Source organism: Somniosus microcephalus, chromosome 23, assembly GCF_052327205.1.
Source record: "Somniosus microcephalus isolate GS21.2 chromosome 23, FLI_Smic_1.0, whole genome shotgun sequence".
In the NCBI taxonomy this organism is placed as follows: Eukaryota; Metazoa; Chordata; class Chondrichthyes; order Squaliformes; family Somniosidae; genus Somniosus; species Somniosus microcephalus.
Genome location: NC_141009.1, coordinates 6,560,746 through 6,582,374, shown reverse-complemented (window position 1 = coordinate 6,582,374; position 21,629 = coordinate 6,560,746). Strand labels below are relative to the sequence as shown.

Below are 21,629 nucleotides of genomic sequence, written 5' to 3'. Positions count from 1 at the left end.
CCAGTCCCGTTCACCCATCACCCCCTGTGCTCACTGCCCCGTGTCCTAACTCACACCCAGTCCCGTTCACCCATCACACCGTGCTCACTGCCCCGTGTCCTAACTCACACCCAGTCCCGTTCACCCATCACCCCCTGTGCTCACTGCCCCGTGTCCTAACTCGCACCAAGTCCCGTTTACCCATCACCCCCTGTGCTCACTGCCTCGTGTCCTAACTCGCACCAAGTCCCGTTCACCCATCACCCCCTGTGCTCACTGCCCCGTGTCCTAACTCACACCCAGTCCCGTTCACCCATCACCCCCTGTGCTCACTGCCCCGTGTCCTAACTCACACCCAGTCCCGTTCACCCATCACCCCCTGTGCTCACTGCCCCGTGTCCTAACTCACACCCAGTCCCGTTCACCCATCACCCCCTGTGCTCACTGCCCCGTGTCCTAACTCGCACCCAGTCCCGTTCACCCATCACCCCCTGTGCTCACTGCCCCGTGTCCTAACTCGCACCCAGTCCCGTTCACCCATCACCCCCTGTGCTCGCTGCCCCGTGTCCTAACTCACACCCAGTCCCGTTCACCCATCACCCCCTGTGCTCACTGCCCCGTGTCCTAACTCACACCCAGTCCCGTTCACCCATCACCCCCTGTGCTCACTGCCCCGTGTCTTAACTCACACCCAGTCCCGTTCACCCATCACCCCGTGCTCACTGCCCCGTGTCCTAACTCACACCCAGTCCCATTCACCCATCACCCCCTGTGCTCACTGCCCCGTGTCCTAACTCGCACCCAGTCCCGTTCACCCATCACCTCCTGTGCTCACTGCCCCGTGTCCTAACTCACACCCAGTCCCGTTCACCCATCACCCCCTGTGCTCACTGCCCCGTGTCCTAACTTGCACCCAGTCCCGTTCACCCATCACCCCCTGTGTTCACTGCCCCGTGTCCTAACTCACACCCAGTCCCGTTCACCCATCACCCCCTGTGCTCACTGCCCCGTGTCCTAACTCACACCCAGTCCCGTTCACCCATCACCCCCTGTGCTCACTGCCCCGTGTCCTAACTCGCACCCAGTCCCGTTCACCCATCACCCCCTGTGCTCACTGCCCCGTGTCCTAACTCGCACCCAGTCCCGTTCACCCATCACCCCCTGTGCTCACTGCCCCGTGTCCTAACTCGCACCAAGTCCCGTTCACCCATCACCCCCTGTGCTCACTGCCCCGTGTCCTAACTCGCACCCAGTCCCGTTCACCCATCACCCCCTGTGCTCACTACCCCGTGTCCTAACTCGCACCCAGTCCCGTTCACCCATCACCCCGTGCTCACTGCCCCATGTCCTAACTCGCACCAAGTCCCGTTCACCCATCACCCCCTGTGCTCACTGCCCCGTGTCCTAACTCACACCCAGTCCCGTTCACCCATCACCCCTGTGCTCACTGCCCCGTGTCCTAACTCACACCCAGTCCCGTTCACCCATCACCCCCTGTGCTCACTGCCCCGTGTCCTAAATCACACCCAGTCCTGTTCACCCATCACCCCCTGTGCTCACTGCCCCGTGTCCTAACTCACACCCAGTCCCGTTCACCCATCACCCCCTGTGCTCACTGCCCCGTGTCCTAACTCGCACCAAGTCCCGTTTACCCATCACCCCTGTGCTCGCTGACCTGCATTGGCTCCAATGGTGGTTCACCAACGCCTCGATTTTGAAATTCTCATCCTTGTGTTCAATTCCCTTTATCGCCTCGCACCCCCCTCCCCCCCCCCCCCCCCCCACTTCGGTAACCTCCAACTCTGTGTTCCACCAACTCTGGCCTCTTATGTGTCCTCCACTCCCTTGAGCCCTCCATTGGCGGCCGTGCCTTCAGCCGTCTAGGCCCTTAGCTCTGGAATTCCCTCCCAAAACCTCTCTGCCTCTCTCTCCTCCTTTAAGACCCTCCTTAAAACCTAACTCTTTGATCAAGCTTTCAGTCACCCGCCCTAATATCCCAATGTCTCCTACTTTGGCTCGGTGTCAATTTCTGTCTGATTACGCTCCTGTGAAGCGCCTTGGCGCATCTTTGTCCATTAAAGGCGCTATATAAATGAAAATTGTTGTTCCATCCCAGTACAAGCATCTATTACTGGCCTCTTGGCTAACATTAATTACTTGTGAACTTAATTCACAGATCAAATTATTCTCTGCAGAAAATATGTGATAATAACAAAAGAACAAAAGAGATAGGAGCAGGAGTCGGCCATTCGGCCCCTCGAGCCTGCTCCGCCATTCAATAAGATCATGGCCGATCTTCCACCCGATCTCCACATGCCTTGATTCCCTTAGTATCCAAAAATCAATTAATCTCTGTCTTGCATATACTCAACGACTAAGCATCCAACGGCCCTCTGGGGTAGAGAATCCCAAAGATTCACAACCCATTGAGTGAAGAAATTACTCCTCATCTCAGTCCTGAATGGCCGACCCCTTATTCTGAGACTGTAACCCCTCGTCCTCGACTCCCCAGCCAGGGGAAACAACCTCCCAGCATCTGCCCATCAAGCCCCTTAAGAATTTTATATGTTTCAATGAGATACTTCATTCTTCTAAACTCCAGGGAATATAGGATTGCAAAATACTGCGGATGCTGGAAATCCAAAATAATCCGAAATAACAACAGAAAACGCTGGAAAAACTCAGCAGGCCAGGCAACATCCGTGGAGAGAGAAACAGAGTTAACAGAACTGAAGAAGGGTTTCGACCCGAAACGTCGACTCGGTTTCTCTCTCCACGGATGTTGCCTGGCCTGCTGAGTTTTTCCAGCGTGTTCTGTTGCTATCCAGGGAATATAGGCCTATTCTACTCAATCTCTTCTCATGGGACAATTTTCCCCTACCCTACCACCACCCCCCCACCCCCAGCAATAGATCATCTTCTGCCATTTCTACCACCTCCAGCATGATTCCAACCACCAAACATATCTTCCCCTCCCTTGACACTTATATTCTGGAGTCGTTTATTGAGAAATATACTGCACAATTTCAGATAATGGCCATTCCACCGTATGTGTTAAGTTTGGTATCTCTTTCATCAGTTAACAGCTATCTGCCTTTTCAGGGAGGAATCGGACAGTAAGCTCTGCCATTATGGATCACTTCAACAGACTGGTGGAATGTGCAGAGATTCCAGGTCTCACGATGTACACACTACCTCAGGAGAACGGTAAAATGTCTGCAGCAAATTTCGAGTGATTTTAGGGACACATTCCCAAGGATGTCATCAGCCTTAAATAAAAACAGAAAATGCTAGCAACACTCAGCAGGTCGGGCAGCATTTGGGGAGAGAGAGACAGAGTTAACGTTTCAGGTCAATGATCTTTCATCAGAACCGGTAAAAGTTAGAGATCCAACAGGTTTTAAGCAACTACAGAGGCAGGGAAAGGGGGGAGGGGAGGAAAGAACAAAAGGGAAGGTCTGTGATAGGGTGGAAGGCAGGAGAGATTAAAAGACAAAAGGGATGATGGTGCAAGGCGAGAGATGGTAATGGATACATAAAGAAACAAAAGATGGGTCTAGAGGAGGTGTAAATGGGAATAGCAGAATCATCAACAGCTGCCATATGAAAAAATGGGGGCGGAGGTTATGATCTGATGTCATCGGCCTTGCTGTTTAATTAGCAAAAATATTTTTGACAAATGTTGACGTGCTTTTTTCTCATTTTGATAGGATGAGGTTTTAAGTGCAATTATTGAGCAAAAACCCTTTACACACTTGAGAACAGACTGAGGGGAGACGTGATAAAGGTCTTCCTGTAATGAAAGGTATAGATGAGGTTTAAGTAAACAAGCTAGTTAACTTGGACAATGACTGTAAGGCTTCTTTGGCAGAACCACCCAAACCTGCAACCTCTACCTCCTAGAAGGACAAGGGCAGCAGGCGCATGGGAACACCACCACCTCCAAGTTTCCCAAGTCACACACCATCCCGACTTGGAAATATATCGGCTGTTCCTTCATCGTCACTGGGTCAAAATCCTGGACCTCCCTCCCTAACAGCACTGTGGGAGCAGCTTCACCACACGGACTGCAGCGGTTCAAGAAGGCGGCTCACCACCACCTTCTCAAGGGCAAATGTGGATGGGTAATAAATGCTGGCCTTGCCAGCGACGCCCACATCCAGTGAATGAAAAAAAGACACACATATGAAATTCACAGGCGTTACACAAGATTAGAGATGAGATAAAACTTCCCCGTCCCCCTCTGCAGGATACTAAGCTATACGGACCAGGGAAATTTCCAGGATCGTAGCCTCATCTGATTAGTTAACTGCTCTAAAACCAAGACAATGATGGGGACCCTCAGTGTCCTCAGGAAGAGAAAGTTCCAGTCGCCCAGCTTCTGGTTGACCCTGTAATCACGGTCCTGCCAACACTCAATCTCAAGGTTCATGAATGACAAGTGGTCACTTGGGGCTGAGTACTGGCGGGGGGGCTGCCACTGTATTTGGAAGCAGACTTGTCATGAGTCACTGTCTTCAGGTAAGGAGAGGATAGAATTGGGTGGGGGGTGGTTGGAGACATCGCTGAGGAATTGATGTTATGAGAAACCTTTCATTATAACTGCCATTTTCTCAGGTCCCAGAGGAACTGCATTGTACAAAAGCAAAATACCGCCGATGCTGGAAATCTGAAATAAAAACAGAAAATGCTGGAAACACTCAGCAAGTCAGGCAGCATCTGTGGAGAGAGAAACAGAATTTGTTCATCCCAGTTTGGCATAAAAATAAAACAAAAAAGGTGACCCAACCGTGGCTAACAAGGGAAATTAGGGATAGCATAAGATCCAAGGAGAGGGCATATAAATTGGCCAGAAAAAACAATAATCCTGAGGATTGGGAGCAGTTTAGGATTCAACAAAGGAGGACAAAGGGATTAATTAAGAAAGGGAAAATAGAATATGAGAGTAAGCTTGCAGAGAACATAAAAACTGACTGTAAAAGCTTTTATAGATATGTGAAGAGAAAAAGATTGGTGAAGTCAAGCGTAGGTCCCTTGCAGTCAGAATCGGGGGAATTTATAATGGGGAACAAAGAAATGGCAGACCAACTAAATACATATTTTGGTTCTGTCTTCACAAAGGAGGACACAAATAACCTCCCAGAGATGCCGGGGAACATAGGGTCTGATGAAAGGGTGGAACTGAAAGAAATCAGTATTTGTAGGGAAATGGTGTTAGGAAAATTGATGGGACTGAAGGCCGATCAATCCCCAGGGCCTGATAATCTACATCCCAGGGTACTTAAGGAAGTGGCCCTAGAAATAGTAGATGCATTGCTGGTCATCTTCCAGAACTCGATAGACTCTGGAACGGTACCCATGGATTGGCGGGTAGCTAATGTTACCCCACTATTCAAAAAAGGTGGTAGAGAAAAGGCGGGGAATTATAGACCGGTAAGCTTGACATCGGTAGTGGGGAAAATGCTAGAGTCCATTATAAAAGATGTAATAGCAGAGCACTTGGAAAGCAGTGACTGGATCGGACAAAGTCAACATGGATTTACAAAAGGTAAATCATGCTTGACTAATCTACTGGAATTTTTTGAGGATGTAACTGGTAAAATAGATAAGGGAAAACCAGTGGATGTGGTGTATTTGGACTTTCAGAAGGCTTTCGATAAGGTCCCGCATAAGAGATTAGCATACAAAATTAAGGCACATGGGATTGGGGGCAAGGTATTGACTTGGATAGAGAACTGGTTGGCGGACAGAAAGCAAAGAGTTGGAATAAACGGGTCGTTTTCCGAGTGGCAGGCAGTGACTAGTGGGGTACCGCAAGGATCGGTCCTAGGACCCCAGCTGTTCACAATATATATTAATGATCTGGATGAGGGAATTGGATGTAATATCTCCAAATTTGCAGACGACACAAAGCTGGGTGGGAGGGTATGCTGTGAGGAGGATGTCGTGAAACTCCAGCACGATTTGGACAGGTTGGGTGATTGGGCAGAAACATGGCAAATGCACTATAATGTGGATAAATGTGAGGTTATCCACTTTGGTGGCAAAAACAGGAAGGCAGATTATTATTTGAATGGTAATAGATTGGGAGAAGGGGAAGTGCAGAGACCTGGGTGTTCTTGTACACCAGTCGCTGAAGGTAAGCATGCAGGTGCAGCAGGCGGTTAAGAAGGCAAATGGTATGTTGGCCTTCGTAGCAAGAGGGTTCGAGTACAAGAACAAGGATGTCTTGCTGCAGTTGTCCAGGGCCTTGGTGAGACCACACCTTGAGTATTGTGTGCAGTTTTGGTCGCCTTACCTGAGGAAGGACGTTCTTGCCATGGAAGGAGTGCAGCGAAGATTCACCAGGCTGATACCTGGGGTGGCAGGAATGACGTATGAGGAGACATTGTGTCGATTGGGCTTATACTCACTGGAGTTTAGAAGATTGAGAGGGGATCTCATCGAAACCTATAAAATTCTGTCAGGCCTGGACAGACTAGATGCAGGAAGGATGTTTCTGATGGCCGGGGAGTCCAGAACCAGGGGTCATAGTCTAAGGATAAGGGGTAAGCCATTTAGGACTGAAATGAGGAGGAATTTCTTCACCCAGAGAGTGGTGAACCTGTGGAATTCTCTGCCACAGAGGGCGGTGGAGGCCAGTTCATTAAGTATATTCAAGAAAGAGTTGGATATATTTCTTAAGGCTAAAGGGATCAAGGGATATGGGAGAAGGCAGGGACCGGGTACTGAATTTGGATGATCAGCCATGATCTCATTGAATGGCGGAGCAGGCTCGAAGGGCCGAATGGCCTACTCCTGCTCCTATCTTCTATGTATCTATATGTATCTATGTAATGTTTCAGATCAATGACCTTTCGTCAGAACTGGAAAAAGTTAGAGATGTAATAAGTTTTAAGCAAGTGCAGAGGCAGGGAAAGCGGGGAGGGGAGGAAAGAACAAAAGGGAATGTCTGTGATCGGGTGTGTTGTGTCTGTACCTTTCTACTTGTTGTGTCTGTACCTTTCTACCTAGACACAATTAGTCTCAGAACCCAGAGATTCAAACATGAGGTTTCTTTATTCAAAAGGAAGGTTCTGGAGAGTACAGAACAAAGAGAACAAAAAACCAACCATTTATCTGCTGTGACAGCGCCACCAGCAGGTGGGAGGAGAACACACAATACATAACATATTCCTCCCCTCTTAAATGAAATGTCCACATTATTCCTCAACAGGTAAGTTACTTTCATTGCACTCAACTAACCAAGGGTAGAGGTAGACTGCCTCAAACCCTGACTTTACCCTGGGGTTTATTCTGCCCCGGTCTTGTGGGTAAGTCACTAAGCCTACAGATCCAAGCGTCTTGCAGGCCGCCGCTCTCTGACAGGATACCGGCGGTCATCGCTGGCTTCCACAGCAGTAGGCATTGACACAGGCCTAGATAGAGAAGGTGCCTGTGTCAGTTGAAAGTCAGGAGTTTGCACAGGTGGAACACTCTCTTTGACTTCCTGTGTTGGAGAAGAGCACTGTGGCAAAGGATGCTGGTTTGCGGTATCATCCGGAAACAGTTCAGGCCAACCAGCCATTGGAGCCTCTGTGGCTGTCTCTGCTCCTAGCAACAGTTGATCAGTGTGTCTTCTCCAGACGACGTCCTCAGCAGTCTCAACCGTGTAAGACACAGGGCCCGTCTGCGCGATCACCGTAGCTCTCTTTGACTTCCTGTGTTGGAGAAGAGCACTGTGGCAAAGGATGCTGGTTTGCGGTATCATCCGGAAACAGTTCAGGCCAACCAGCCATTGGAGCCTCTGTGGCTGTCTCTGCTCCTAGCAACAGTTGATCAGTGTGTCTTCTCCAGACGACGTCCTCAGCAGTCTCAACCGTGTAAGACACAGGGCCCGTCTGCGCGATCACCGTAGCAGGAACCCATTTCGGTCCAGTGTTGTAGTTTCGAGCTAGGACGTGCTCTCCAGGATGAAACCATCTCTCCTTGGCTCTTTTCTCTCTCCTTTCAACTTGAGCTTGTTGTTGACGTTGGACAACCTGCTCTGCCCTTGGAGGTTTGAGTAAGTCAAAACTTGTCCGCAACTGCCTCTTCATCATGAGCGAAGCGGGGGAAGTTTTGGTTGTGGCATGCTCATTTTGGCTCGTTCCTGTAGGACAACAGGAAGCTGTTCAGATGTTGGTGGATTGAGCCCTGACCTTGCGATGCCTTCAAGGCGTGCTTCAAAGTTTGCACGAACCTTTCTGCCAGGCCGTTAGTAGAGGGATGATAGGGCGCAGACCTGATGTGTTGGACACCATTCACTTGCAGGAAGGTTGCAAGTTTGTGATACAAATTGTGGACCTTTGTCACTTACGAGTTGTTCTGGTGAGCCATAACGGCTGAACATCTCACCAAGTTTCTCAATTGTTTTCTCTGCCGTGGTAGACCTCATCACAGCGACCTCCGGCCACTTGCTACGAGCATCCACAACCACCATAAACATCTTCTCTTCGAAAGGACCGGCAAAGTCCACATGTACTCGCTGCCACACTTCTTCAGGCCAATCCCAGGGGTGTAGGGTTGCCAGCTGACCCTTTGACACGGGGAACATGTTTTGGCTTTCTCCTCAATATTTCCATCGAGACCTGGCCACCAGAAGTAGCTTCTTGCCATTTCCTTCATCCGAACCATCCCACTGTGGCCTGTATGAAGTTGTTGCAGTACAGGTTCCCTCAGAGGTGGCGGAATGATGACACGGCGTCCCCAGAGAAGATAACCTGCCTGGACGGAGAGCTCATTTCTTTTTGAACTGCAGTGACAGGTGCTCCCTCCACTTGTCTAAAGTAGAAGATGTCTATCTGACGAGGCTCTGGGGAAGTAACAGGCAAGGGCAGCCTCGACAGACCGTCTGCATTGCCGTGCAAGTCTGATTTGCGATATTTGATGTCGTATGTGTGTCCTGACAACAGTAAAGCCCACCTTTGCATCCTGCTTGCAGCAAGAGACGGAATTCCGGTGTGGGGCCCGAAGATTGAAGTCAATGGACGGTGGTCCGTCAGGAGTGTGAACCTTCTCCCAAACAGGTACTGATGAAATTTTCGAATTCCAAAAACGATTCCCAAGGCCTCGCGCTCAATCTGTGCATAGTTACTCTCGGCCTTGTTCAAGGTGCGTGATGCGAAGGCAATAGGTTTCTCTTCACCAGAAGGCATGATGTGGGATATGATTGCTCCCACACCATATGGTGATGCATCACATGTTAGCTGCACGGGTAGCTTTGGGTCTGATGTGCCTTCAATAACCACAAAACTAGAAGTTATAGACTTTAACAAGTTGGCTTTTAATCACTAAGATCAGAGCTAACATCTCAACACACCGACTGGCTCACAGGAATGAATCATACAGATCCTGAGATCTTTAAGTAAGAGAAGTCAGGGGCGGAGCCAACAGCCAAGACCTGGAACCTTCCAGGTTAGTCAGGAAAGAGGAAGTGAAACTATACACCGTGTGGGGGAGGGTAATATACATGAGTGTAAAATGGATACAGGCAAGACAAACAGATTTCATTACAGGGTCGAAGTGTGTCAGGACCTCCGACTTCAGCAATGCTTTCTTTGCTTGGACGAAAGCTTCGTTGCACAGTTCAGTCCATTTCCATGTTTTGCCTTGACATAGCAACTGATGTAGCGGCTTCAGCAATGTTGCTAAGTCTGGAATAAACTTTCCATAGTAGTTAAGTAGCCCCAGGAATGAACGTAACTGGCTCACATTCTGGGGTGCTGGGGCCTCCACGATCGCCTTGACCTTTGACGGCGCCTTATGCAGGCCAGTAGCGTCAATCACATGCCCCAGGTACTCAACTGAAGACTGAAAAAAATTGCATTTATCCCTGCAAACTCTGAGTCCATAATCCCTCAGTCTCTGTAGCGTTGCGTCCAAGTTACGCAGATGGTCTTGGTCATCACACCCAGTAACTAAGATATCATCTAAGTAGCACTGGACTCCGGGCAATCCACTAAGGATCTGGTCCATAGCACGTTGGAAAAGCGCTGGAGCTGATGTAATTCCGAAAGGGAGTCAACGATACCTAAATAGGCCCTTGTGCGTCACAATAGTCAGCATTTCTCGTGACTGTTCATCCACATGCATTTGCAGGTAGGCTTGACAGAGGTTGATTGTGCTAAACTTCTGGCCCCCAGCAAGTCCCACAAACAAATCATCAATATGGGGAAGCGGATATTGCTCCACTGACAATATAGGGTTAACAGTTACTTTAAAATCTCCACATATCCTAACTCCACCCCCTTTCTTGAGCACTGGTACGATGGGCGTTGCCCATTCAGTCACGCTGACTGGTTCTAGTACTCCGCTTTCAACTAGGGCTTCTAAGTCAGCCTCGACTTTTGGTCTGATGGCATAAGGTATGGGTCGTGCCTTCATGAACTTGGGTTTGCTATCCTGCTTAATACGAAGCTTCACAGTAATATCTTTCATGCTACCCAGTTCTCCATTAAAGACTTCTGCGTGTTTCTTTAAGATGGCGGGTAAGCCTGGATCATTGTGTGACATCATGTAGACTGATGACCAGTCTAATTTTATTCTCTCCATCCACGAACGTCCCAGCAGGGAGGGGTAGTCTCCTTTAACTACGTAGAGTGGTAACTTCCTAATTTGTCCATTCAACTGAACTGTGACCTCAGTGATACCTCTCACGGTTACTCTTTCACCGGTATATGTCTTTAACACTACATTAGCTGGTTGAAGTGGAAGGTGCTTTAATGTCTTTTTGTAGACTGTCTCTGATATAAGAGATACTGCTGCCCCGGTATCGATCTGCATTCGCACAGGCTGCCCCTCTAGCAAGGGTGAGACCCAGTAGCCATGCGAATCCCCAGCTATAGTCAGCACGTTCAGTAATAGTTCCTCCTCTGAAGTGTCACTTGCCTCTGTTTTGTCCTGTTCTACAGAGCGGACATGCTTCTTTGTCTTTTGTCTGAATGTTTTTTTTCTTCCTTCCATCTTTGACGTTTTCTCTGTGTCCTTTTTATTTCTGCATGCGCGCTGAATATGTCCCTTTTTACCACAGCTGTGGCAATCCATGTCCACACACCAGCATGCAGACGCAAGATGCCCCGTTTTGCCACAACGGAAGCATGGCCCTTGACTCTCTGTTCTTACTTTGTGTTTTTCTGTTGCCCCCAACTGTTGAGCTTCCTTAGCTGCCAAGTCCATGGAAATACTGATTTCAATGGCCTTTTGTAGAGTCAGATTACTCTCCGTTAATAGTCTCTTCTGTATGGTTTCAGTTCTCATACCACACACTAGCATGTCTCTTATAGTATCATTTAGCACGTCATTAAACTCACAGTGCTCTGATAGTCTTTTTAGTGCAGCTACAAACATGGTCACTGTTTCTCCTTCTTCCTGGTTACGCCTGTGGAACCTAAACCTCTCAGCTATGACTAGGGGTTTGGGTGAAAAATGCCCTTTTAGTATCTCCACAATTTCGCTATATTGTTTAGTCCCTGGTTTATCTGGATGCATTAAAGTACGCAAAAGATTGAAAGTCTTTGGTCCCATCACACTTAACAATATAGGTACTACTTTGTTCCCTCCAATATCATTAGCTTGTGTGAAGTATTCAAATCGTTCTGTGTATGAGCTCCATTGTTCGACATTCTCATCAAACGGTCCAATGTTACCGATAATTCCAGCCATTTTCCTTCTCTCAGGCTCCTAATTATCATTCACTAAGGATCCTTCCAATGTTGAACTTAACTAAAATCACTATCAGTATTTTAGTGCTTCAATTCACAGATCGTTTCACAGTTGAATAAATGTCCTTCCCGATTTACTCACTGCTTTTCCTCCCCTTCCGCACAGCAGAGCCATGTAAGTTCAGACGTCCTCGTCGCCACTTTGTTGTGTCTGTACCTTTCTACCTAGACACAATTAGTCTCAGAACCCAGAGATTCAAACATGTGGTTTCTTTATTAAAAAGGAAGGTTCTGGAGAGTACAGAACAAAGAGAACAAAAACCCAACCAAGAGAACAAACCCAACCATTTATCTGCTGTGACAGCGCCACCAGCAGGTGGGAGGAGAACACACAATACATAACAGGGTGGATGGCAGGAAAGATTAAAAGACAAAAGGGATGATGGTGCGAGGCGAGAGGAGATGGTAATGGGACAAGTAAAGAAACAAAAGATGAGTCTAGATGAGGTGTAACTGGGAATGGCAGAATCATCAGCAACAGCTGCCAGCTGAAAAAATGGTGGCAGAGATTATGACCTGAAATTGTTGAACTCAATGTTGAGCCTGAAAGGCTGTAAGGAGCCTAATTGAAAGATGAGATGCTGTTCCTCGAGTTTACTTTGAGTTTCATTGGAACTGTGTAGGAGGCCGAGGACTGAGAGGTCAGAGTGGGAGTGGGGCAGAAAATTAAAACTGTTTTACTAGTTGTTAACTAGATATGACGTGTGGTTGCAAAGTCAGTGCTATGACCAGCAGACCCTAAGATGAACTCTATGATGGATACAGCTATTTCTCGACAGGACTGCTAGATTGAGTGTGCCCATCACAGATCAAGACTGAGTCTGTCGCTGTTTAACTCCAGGACAAGAACTCATTGAGGCCGATAGCGAGGTGGTAAGGCCCTAAAGAGCCACAGTGCTGGGTAGGGTTGTCAACCCTCCAAGATTGGCCTGGAGTCTCCAGGAATTGAAGATTGTTCTCCAGGACACTGCTACCAGGAGAAAAATCATTGGGCATTAAAAAGAATGGTGTGTTTGTCCATTTTCTTTGAACCCTTTTGTTTATTAGTTATAAAAAAATATTGGAGATGGGGGCAAATAGCTGTTTGACTGACAGTCAAGAATCATCAAATCGGGTAATGAAGAGTCTCATCACTTTCCAATTGGCCGTGGGAAGGCGGGGCGCCGCGACGATGGACGTGTCGGGCGACCAATGGCGGGAGAGTGTGGGGGCGGGGTGGTTGGAGGCAGGAGGTCATGTGATGAAATCTCCAGGAATACGTCCAACCAGAGTTGGCGACCCTGGTGCTGGGGCCCAGATTAATTGGGCAAGGAGGCCCCTGTTCACTGATGGTGCGCAGGCCTGTCGCACTAACAGTGTGCAAGTCTGACCAAGGCTCTGGAATTTACTAAAATTAAGTGGGGGGCCGTTCACCATGGTGTGGCTGGAGTAGCTGAACAGTGAGGTGAGGAATGGAATAACACAGCAAAACAGAGCAAGCAGCAACAGACAAATCAGAAATTGGTTCACCACAATCACACTGGAATAAATCTTTCACTGTCTTTTTTTTTAGGAAACTGCGAGCCCAACATGTCAAAGAGGTTTGTACATTTGGTTTAAAAAAAAATTAAGCTCAAACATTTATTTAGCTAACTATAGAACTTCCAATCGGCAAAGTTCAAGTACGAATGTTTAATGGGCCGGACCTTGGTGGAAAAATACTGGCGTGTTAACAACGCACGCCGTTATTAATGCGCAAACCAGGGGATTATAAGAGATATGCCACGAGTTGTGAATCTCCAGAACTTGCTGGTCGATTTACGCCGTTCCGCCATTAGCTTTGCACAAATGGTATCTCGCCTTGAGCCTCCCTGTTATTTTTAAGAACTTGCTGGATTTGCACATTAAACTCACCGCAGAACGTTAAGTTTGGTAATTACGAGCGCAAGTAAGAACATAAGAAATAGGAGCAGGAGTTGGCCATTCGGCCCTTTGAGCCTGCTCCGCCTTTCAATGAGATCATGGCTGATCTTCTGCCTCAACTTCATTCACCGGCCCTATCGCCATATCCCTTGATGCCTTTACTAGTCAGAAATCTATCGACTTCTGTTTTGAATATATCCAATGACTGAGCCTCCACAGCCCTCTGGGGTAGAGAAGTCCAAAGATTCACCACCCTCTGTGTGAAGAAATTTCTTCTCATCTCAGTCTACCCTTTATCTTGAGGCTGTGGCCCCTGGTTCTAGACTCCCCAGCCAAGGGAAACATTCTCCCAGCATCCATCCTATCAAGCCCTGTAATAATTTTGTATGCTTCAATGAGATCTCCTCTCATTCTTCTGAATTCAAGAGAATACAGGCCTAGTTTACTCAATCTCTTCTCATATGACAGTCCCGCCATCCCAGGAATCAATCTCGTGAACCTTCGTTGTACTCCCTCTATGGCAAATATATCCTTCCTTAGGTAAGGTGACCAAAATTGTACACAGTACTCCAGGTGTGGTCTCACCAAGGCCCTATATAATTGGAGTAAGACTTCTTTACTCCTGTACTCAAATCCTCTTGTAATGAAGGCCAGCATACCATTTGCCTTCCTAATGGCTTGCTACACCTGCACATTCACTTTGAGTGACTCATGTACAAGGACACCCAGGTCCCTTTGAGCATCTGTATTCCCCAATCTTTCACCATTTAGGAAATACTCTGCCTTTCTGTTTTTTCTACCAAAGTGGATAACTTCACATTTATCCACATTATATTCCATCTGCCATGTTCTCGCCCACTCACTGAGCCTGTCGAGATCCCCTTGAAGTATCTTAACATCCTCTTCGCAACTGACACTGCCACCTAGCTTTGTATCATCAGCAAATTTGGAAATGTTACATTTAGTCCCCTCGTCCAAATCATTGATATAGATTGTGAATAGCTGGGGCCCAAGCACCGATCCTTGTGGTACCCTACTAGTCACAGCCTGCCATCCTGAAAAAGACCCGTTTATCCCTACTCTTTGTTTTCTGTCTGTTAACCAATTCTCAATCCATGCTAGTATATTACCCCCAATTCCATGTGCCCTAATTTTGTTCACCAGCCTCTTGTGTGGGACCTTATCGAAGGCCTTCTGAAAATCCAGATACACCACATCTACCGGTTCCCCTTTGTCTACTCCACTAGTTACATCCTCAAAGAACTCCAATAGGTTTATCAAACAAAATTTCCCTTTCATAAATCCATGCTGACTCTGCCCAATCTTACTATTAGTTTCTAAGTACCCAGTTATTGCATCCTTTATAATAGATTCCAGCATTTTCCCAACTACTGATGTGAGGCTAACAGGTCTGTAGTTCCCCGTTTTCTCTCTCCCTCCTTTCTTAAATAGCGGGGTTACATTTGCTATCCTCCAATCTGCAGGAACCGTTCCAGAATCTACAGAATTTTGGAAGATGACAACCAATGCGTCCACCATTCCAATGGCCACCTCTTTCAAAACCCTAGGATGTAGGTCATCCGGTCCTACTTTTAGTCCCATTAATTTTGCTAGTACTGTTTTTTTACTAATAATAATTTCTTTAAGTTCCTCATTCTCGTCACGCCCTTGGTTTTCTCGTATTTCTGGGAGGTTTTTTGTGTCTTCCTCCGTGAAGACAGAAACAAAGTATTTATTTAATTTCTCTGCCATTTCCTCATTCCCCATTATAAATTCTCCCATCTCTGACTGTAAAGGACCTACATTTACCTTCACCAGTCTTTTCCTTTTCACATACCTATAGAAGCTTTTACAATCTGTTTTTATATTTTTCGCTAGTTTGTGCTCATATTCCATTTTTCTTTTCTTTATCAATTTCTTGGTCCCCCTTTGCTGATTTCTAAAAAGATCCCAATCCTCAGGCTGACTGCTTTTTCTGGCAACTTTATAAGCTTCCTCCTTTGACTTAATACTAGCTGTAATTTCTTTTGTTAGCCATGGTTGGATCACTTTTCCTTTTGGGTTTTTATGCCCGAGAGGAATGTATGTTTGTTGCAAATTATGCATTATTTCCTTGAATGTTAGCCATTGCATGTCCACCTTCATACCTTTAGTGTAGTCTCCCAATCTACCATGGCCAACTTGTCCCTCATACCCTTGTAGTTTCCTCTGTTTAGATTGAAAACCTTAGTTTCAGATTGGACTACATCAGTCTCAAACTTAATGTAAAATTCAATCATATTATGGTCACTTGTCCCTAAAGGCCCCTTTACCACAAGATTATTGATTAGCCCTTTCTCATTACACAGTACCAGATCCAGAACAGCCTGTTCCCTGGTTGGTTCCTCCACATACTGATCCAGGAAACCATCTCGCATGCATTCCAAGAATTCGTCCTCCACACCATTAGTGGTAATTTGATTTGCCCAGTCAATATGTAGATTAAAGTCCCCCATGATTATCGTATTGCCCGTGTTACATGCACTTCTAATCTCTTGATTGATACTGTGCCCTACATTACCATTACTGTTTGGTGGCCTATACACAACTCCCACCAATGTTTTCCGCCCTTTGCTGTTTCTTAGCTCCACCCAAACTGATTCCAGTTCTACATCACGATCTGCCAAGCCAAGATGTTTTATCTCTACCGTACCGATCTCATCCCTTATTAACAGCGCTACACCACCTCCTTTTCCTTTTTGTCTGTCCTTCCTAAATGTTGAGTACCCTGGAACATTCAGTTCCCAGCTTTGGTTACCCTGCAACCATGTCTCTGTAATGGCAATTACATCATACCCATTTACTTCTATTAGTGCCATTAATTCATCCACCTTGTTACGAATAGAAACATAGAAACATAGAAGATAGGAGCAGGAGTAGGCCATTCGGCCCTTCGAGCCTGCTCCGCCATTCAACGAGATCATGGCTGATCATCCAAACCCTAGCACCCGGTCCCTACACCGACAGCCATCCCACCCAAGCCCTATCCCCGTAACCCTGTAACCCCACGTATTTAATCCCCCCTGACACTAAGGGTCAATTTTTATCATGGCCAATCAACCTAACCCGCACATCTTTGGACTGTGGGAGGAAACCGGAGCACCCGGAGGAAACCCACGCAAACACGCAATGCTACGTGCATTTAGATAAAGTGCCTTCAACTTTGCCTGTTTAATATTTTTCTGCACTTTGACCCTCTTTACTGTTGGCCTTTGTTTCTGCTCACTACTAGTTTTGCTGACTACTTTTCTAACTTGCACTTCCAGCTTTGTTTCTCTCCGTTCTGGCCCACACTTAGGTTCCCCCTGACAAACTAGTTGGGGAGACCAAACATTGGGGAGACCAAACGCAGATTGGGTGACCACTTTGCGGAACACCTCCGTTCAGTCCGTAAGGGGGACCCTGAGCTTCCGGTCGCCTGTCATTTTAATTCACCGCTCCATTCCCACTCGGACCTCACTGTCCTTGGCCTCTTGCATTGTTCCACGGAAGCTCAACGTAAACTCGAGGAACAGCACCTCATCTTCTGATTAGGCACTTTGCAGCCTTCCGGACTCAATATCGAGTTCAACAATTTCGGATCATAACCTCGGCCCCCATTACATTTTTACTTATATTTTTTTTCCACCCCTTTGTTTTGGATCTTCCCTTTCCCCCCCCCTTTCCTTTTTTTTCTCTCTCCCACACGGCAGCTGTCTCCCATCCTGCCAGTACACTTCACACCTAATCTTGCCGTCTTTTGTCTCCACTGTCCTATTACCATCTCGTCTGGTTTTGAATACCTCTTAATGTCTCTTTTACTTCTTTTACTTCTTTTGTTCTATCGCAGCCCTGCCTTCGATCTATTTTATTTCCTTTCCAGTTTGAAAAAGGGCTAGACCCGAAACGTCGACTCTAATTTCTCTCCACGGATGTTGCCTGGCCTGCTGAGTTTTTCCAGCATTTTCTGTTGTTACTTCGGATTTCCAGCATCTGCAGTATTTTGCTATCAAACTAGTTTAAATCCTTCCCAACAGCACTAGCAAACCCCCCTGCGAGGATGTTTGTCCCGTTTCTGCCGAGGTGTAACCCATCCAGCTTGTACAGAATCGGTCCCAATGCCTCAGGAATTTAAATCCCTCCCTCCTACACCATTTCTCCAGCCACGCATTCATCTGGTCTATTCTCCTATTTCTGCTCTCGCTAGCATGTGGCACTGGGAGTAATCCTGAGATTACTACCTTTGAGGTCCTGCTTTTTAATTTATTTCCTTGCTCCCTATATTCTGCTTGCAGGACCTCGTCCCTCTTTCTACCTATGTCTTTGGTACCGATATGGACCACGACCTCTGGCTGTTCACCCTCCCCCTTCAGAATATCCTGCAGCTGTTCAGTGACATCCTTGACCCTGGCACCAGGGAGGCAACATACCGTCGTGGAGTCACGTCTGTGGCCACAGAAATGTCTATCTGTTCCCCTTATGATAGAATCCCCTATCACTATTGCTCTCCCACTGTTTTTTCTCCCCTCCTGTGCAGCTGAGCCACTCGTAGTACCACGGACTTGGCTCTTGCTGTATTCCCCTGAGAAACCATCTCCCCCAGCAGTATCCAAAATGGAAAATCTGTTGGAGAGGGAGATGGACCCAGGGGACTCCTGCACTACCTTCCTAGTTCTTTTACTCTGGCGGTCACCCATTCCCTGTCTGCCTGTGCACTCTTTACCTGCAGTGTGACCACCTCGTTAAATGTACTATCCACGAAGATCTCAGCCTCGCGGATGCTCCACAATAACTCCAGCCGCAGCTCCAGCTCCGAAATGCGGATTTCAAGTAGCTGCAGCTGGAGACACTTCCTGCACACATGTTTGCCCTGGACACCGAAAGTGTCCCTGATTTCCCACATAGCACAGGGGGAGCACTCCACGCTGCCGAGATGCCCTGCCATATCCGACCCTTAATTTACTCCCTTTACTTCCTTTAAATTAAAGAATATTAAATACACTAGGGATCTTACTTCGCTTTAAACACTACTTACTCTAAACTAGAGACCTTACTTTTACTTTAACGACTGGACTGTAGAAATACTCACCAGGTCCTACTTACCAATCAGCTCCTTCCCTTGTGCCGACGTCACTTTTAATCTCTGACATCACTTTCGAATGTTGCCTGTTGAGGTCCGCTCTTGCTGCTGCTCCCAATAGCTTGGTCTGGGCCTCGAACTTTGGGCTTTATTTCTTCGCTCCTCCTTTGCCTGTTCCCTCACAGGTCGGTCCGCTCTCGCTGCTGCTCCCAATAGCTCGGTCTGGGCATCGAGCCTCGGGCTTTATTTCCTCGCTCCTCCTTCACCTGCTCCCTCACAGGTTGGTCCACTCTCGCTGCTCCCAATGTGATAATTGTTAATGCAATGCCAATCAACCTCTCGGGACCAGAATGGGAACAATTTGAACTCTTCAATCTCATTCCTGCAGGTAGTTGATTGTTGTTAGCGATTTAAAAAATCTCAAATTTAAAATGTTTAAATTTTTTTCCTCTCTCTTAATCAAATCTTTCTTTCCCTCTCCTTATTTCTCTTTCTGTACCTGTTTTGACTCTAATTCACCCTATTTCCTTCTCCGTCGTTCCTCTGTTTCTTTCTCAATCATTGGTGAAGGAGATAGATTGTTGGTCCCGGCGTTCACCGAGGTCCCAGATGCCCTGTTGCCCTCACCGCGTCGTGATCAGCTCGAACTACCAGCAAGCTACAGGGCAAAAAGAAAATTGAGCTGAAGGGTGCAGAAAAAAGTCTAACTAACATGGCATGTCGCGAGATGCCCCACTCCAGCAAGAACCGTCCATGTTCTACATTCCAATTTGCATTATTTTTTTAAGAGGAGTCAACCCGTGCTTGTAAAAATGTTTATGATAGCGAGGGAGTTGCGTGTTTGGGTGTGAACTTCACCGATTGCAAGCTCAGACCTTATTTATCTTATCTTGCTTTAATTTGTTCTTTGTTTTCTCGGATTTTGATTAATTTGATTTGACATTGCAGGAAGAAAAGGGAGATTGATCTGAGCAAGGCAGTGCTTGAGCAAATCGTACACAGCTAGCTCTTTCAGAACGACTCGCGCTCAACATTCTTGCACCAAGATTACTGCTATTCATTTTTAGTTTGTTGAGAGAGCAATGTGAATAAAGAAATGTTACATGATTCGGTACATTTCTTTGCATTTATAATATTTAGCTTCAGGAATTTGCAATCTAACAGAAAATGTCTGGTCAGTTTGAATGTCAAGAATCTGTAACAGCAAATACAACACAAGTATAGTGGCAAAGAGGACATCATTATATTTCTGTAACTGCAGCAGTGTCCGAGTGAACCTGTATTAACACTAATAGGTCTTCACTAATCAACATGAAAGCACCTAAAAGTACTAATTCAATAAAATATTACAATTGATTCATTAGACTATCAGTGAGTTATTGTATTACTGTTGGTTACGAGGGGAATCTGAGTGTTAACAATATTACTGTTGGTTATCAGTGAGTTACTATTAATTACTGGTGCAATCAAAGTTCTTCCCAACCCTGGTTCCCCCCCCGGGTGAATCATTTCCTCCCGCCGCCCCCGGGTGAATCACTTCCCCGCACTCGGTATCTCATCTTCACATGCTTGTGGCTGGCCTCCTGAACTTCTCGCACCACATCTGCTGGCACGAAACCACGAGCAGAGATACCCATGACCAGAGTTACTCAACTACAAGGGGACCCAACCTTCATAAGGTAAACATTTGCAGACATCACGTGATCAGACCTGCATGAATGCCTGCAATCAAAGTGGGCAATCCTATGTGGAATAAAGGGGTTCTCTGTGAGTGTGGGCACTCTCCAATACTTTACCTATTTAAAACACTTGAGGATGGAGGGAGTTCGGACTCATCTATGAGGGTGGTCTGAAAGATTGCAGGCAAAATTATTTGGAGTAAAGCAGAATCTTCAATGGGTTTCACTCCTACTATGCTGACTTCTAATTCCCAGGACCAACATGAGCCCTATTGACCCACACATCTCTTAATTGCCAATTAAGATCAATTGGCCATCAATAGGTGCCCCCCTTTAAAGGGGCACAAACAATAAACTTAAGTTATAGTTAACGCAAAAGGAAATGTATTCCTGTTCACTGGCTTAAACAGCAATAGGTCCAGGATGGGCGTGGCCCATGGAGGGATCGCTCTGGCTGCCGGCTTCTCTTCTGCGGTCTTGTCCGTGCCCGGGTGGCCCTGGAGAGGGAACATGCCGTGTCCATCAGTATGCTTGATGTCTCTGTGACCGGTGGGCAATGCAGGGTATAGAGTGTCTTATAGACATTTTGATTATAACATTATGATTTAGTTGAGAAAGCAGTCTTTGCTTTTGTTGGGATTCTGTTGCTTATTTTGGGTTCTTTTAGTTTGATTGGATCATACGTTTCTTTCCTATATTAGTGGTGTCCTAAAAGGGGCATTCAAAAGTGATACAGCACAGAAGGCGGCCCTTTGGCATATCGTGCCTGTGGCGGTTCTTTGGTAGAGCTATCCCAATTAGTCCCACTCCCCTGCTTTTTCCCCATAGCCCTGCAAATTTTTCCCCTCAAGTATTTATCCAATTCTCTTTTGAATATTACTGTTGAATCTGCTTCCACCGCCCTTTCAGTCGGTGCATTCCAGATCATAACAACTCGCTGCATAAAAAAATGTTTCCTCATGTCACCTCTGGTTCTTTTGCCAATCACCTTAAATCTGTGTCCTCTGGTTACCGACCCTCCTGCCAGTGGAAACAGTTTTTCCTTATTTACTCTAGCAAAACCATTCATGATTTTGAACGCCTCTATCAAATCTCCCCATAACCTTCTCTGCTCTAAGGAGAACAACCCCAGCTTCTCAGGTCTCTCCACATAACTGAAGTCTCTCATCCCTGCAACAACAACTTGCATTTATGTAGCACCTTTAACATAGTAAAACGTCCCAAGGCGCG

General features: G+C 46.8%; 1 protein-coding gene across 3 annotated transcripts in view; it reads left to right on the top strand.

Moving 5' to 3' along the window:
• odf2a (outer dense fiber of sperm tails 2a) overlaps window positions 1-20,076 on the top strand; it is a 114,254-nt gene extending 94,178 nt beyond the window's left edge. For 2 of the 3 annotated variants that reach the window (XM_085965300.1, XM_085965301.1), the window contains exons 23-25: window positions 3,082-3,186; window positions 13,273-13,300; window positions 19,669-20,076. In XM_085965300.1, the coding sequence (XP_085821426.1) occupies window positions 3,082-3,186; window positions 13,273-13,300; window positions 19,669-19,726 (191 nt within the window). In that variant the 3' untranslated portion in view covers window positions 19,727-20,076. The remainder of the gene's footprint in view (window positions 1-3,081; window positions 3,187-13,272; window positions 13,301-19,668) is intronic. The other variant, XM_085965302.1, reaches the window with a different exon arrangement.
• Window positions 20,077-21,629: the final 1,553 nt, after the last annotated feature.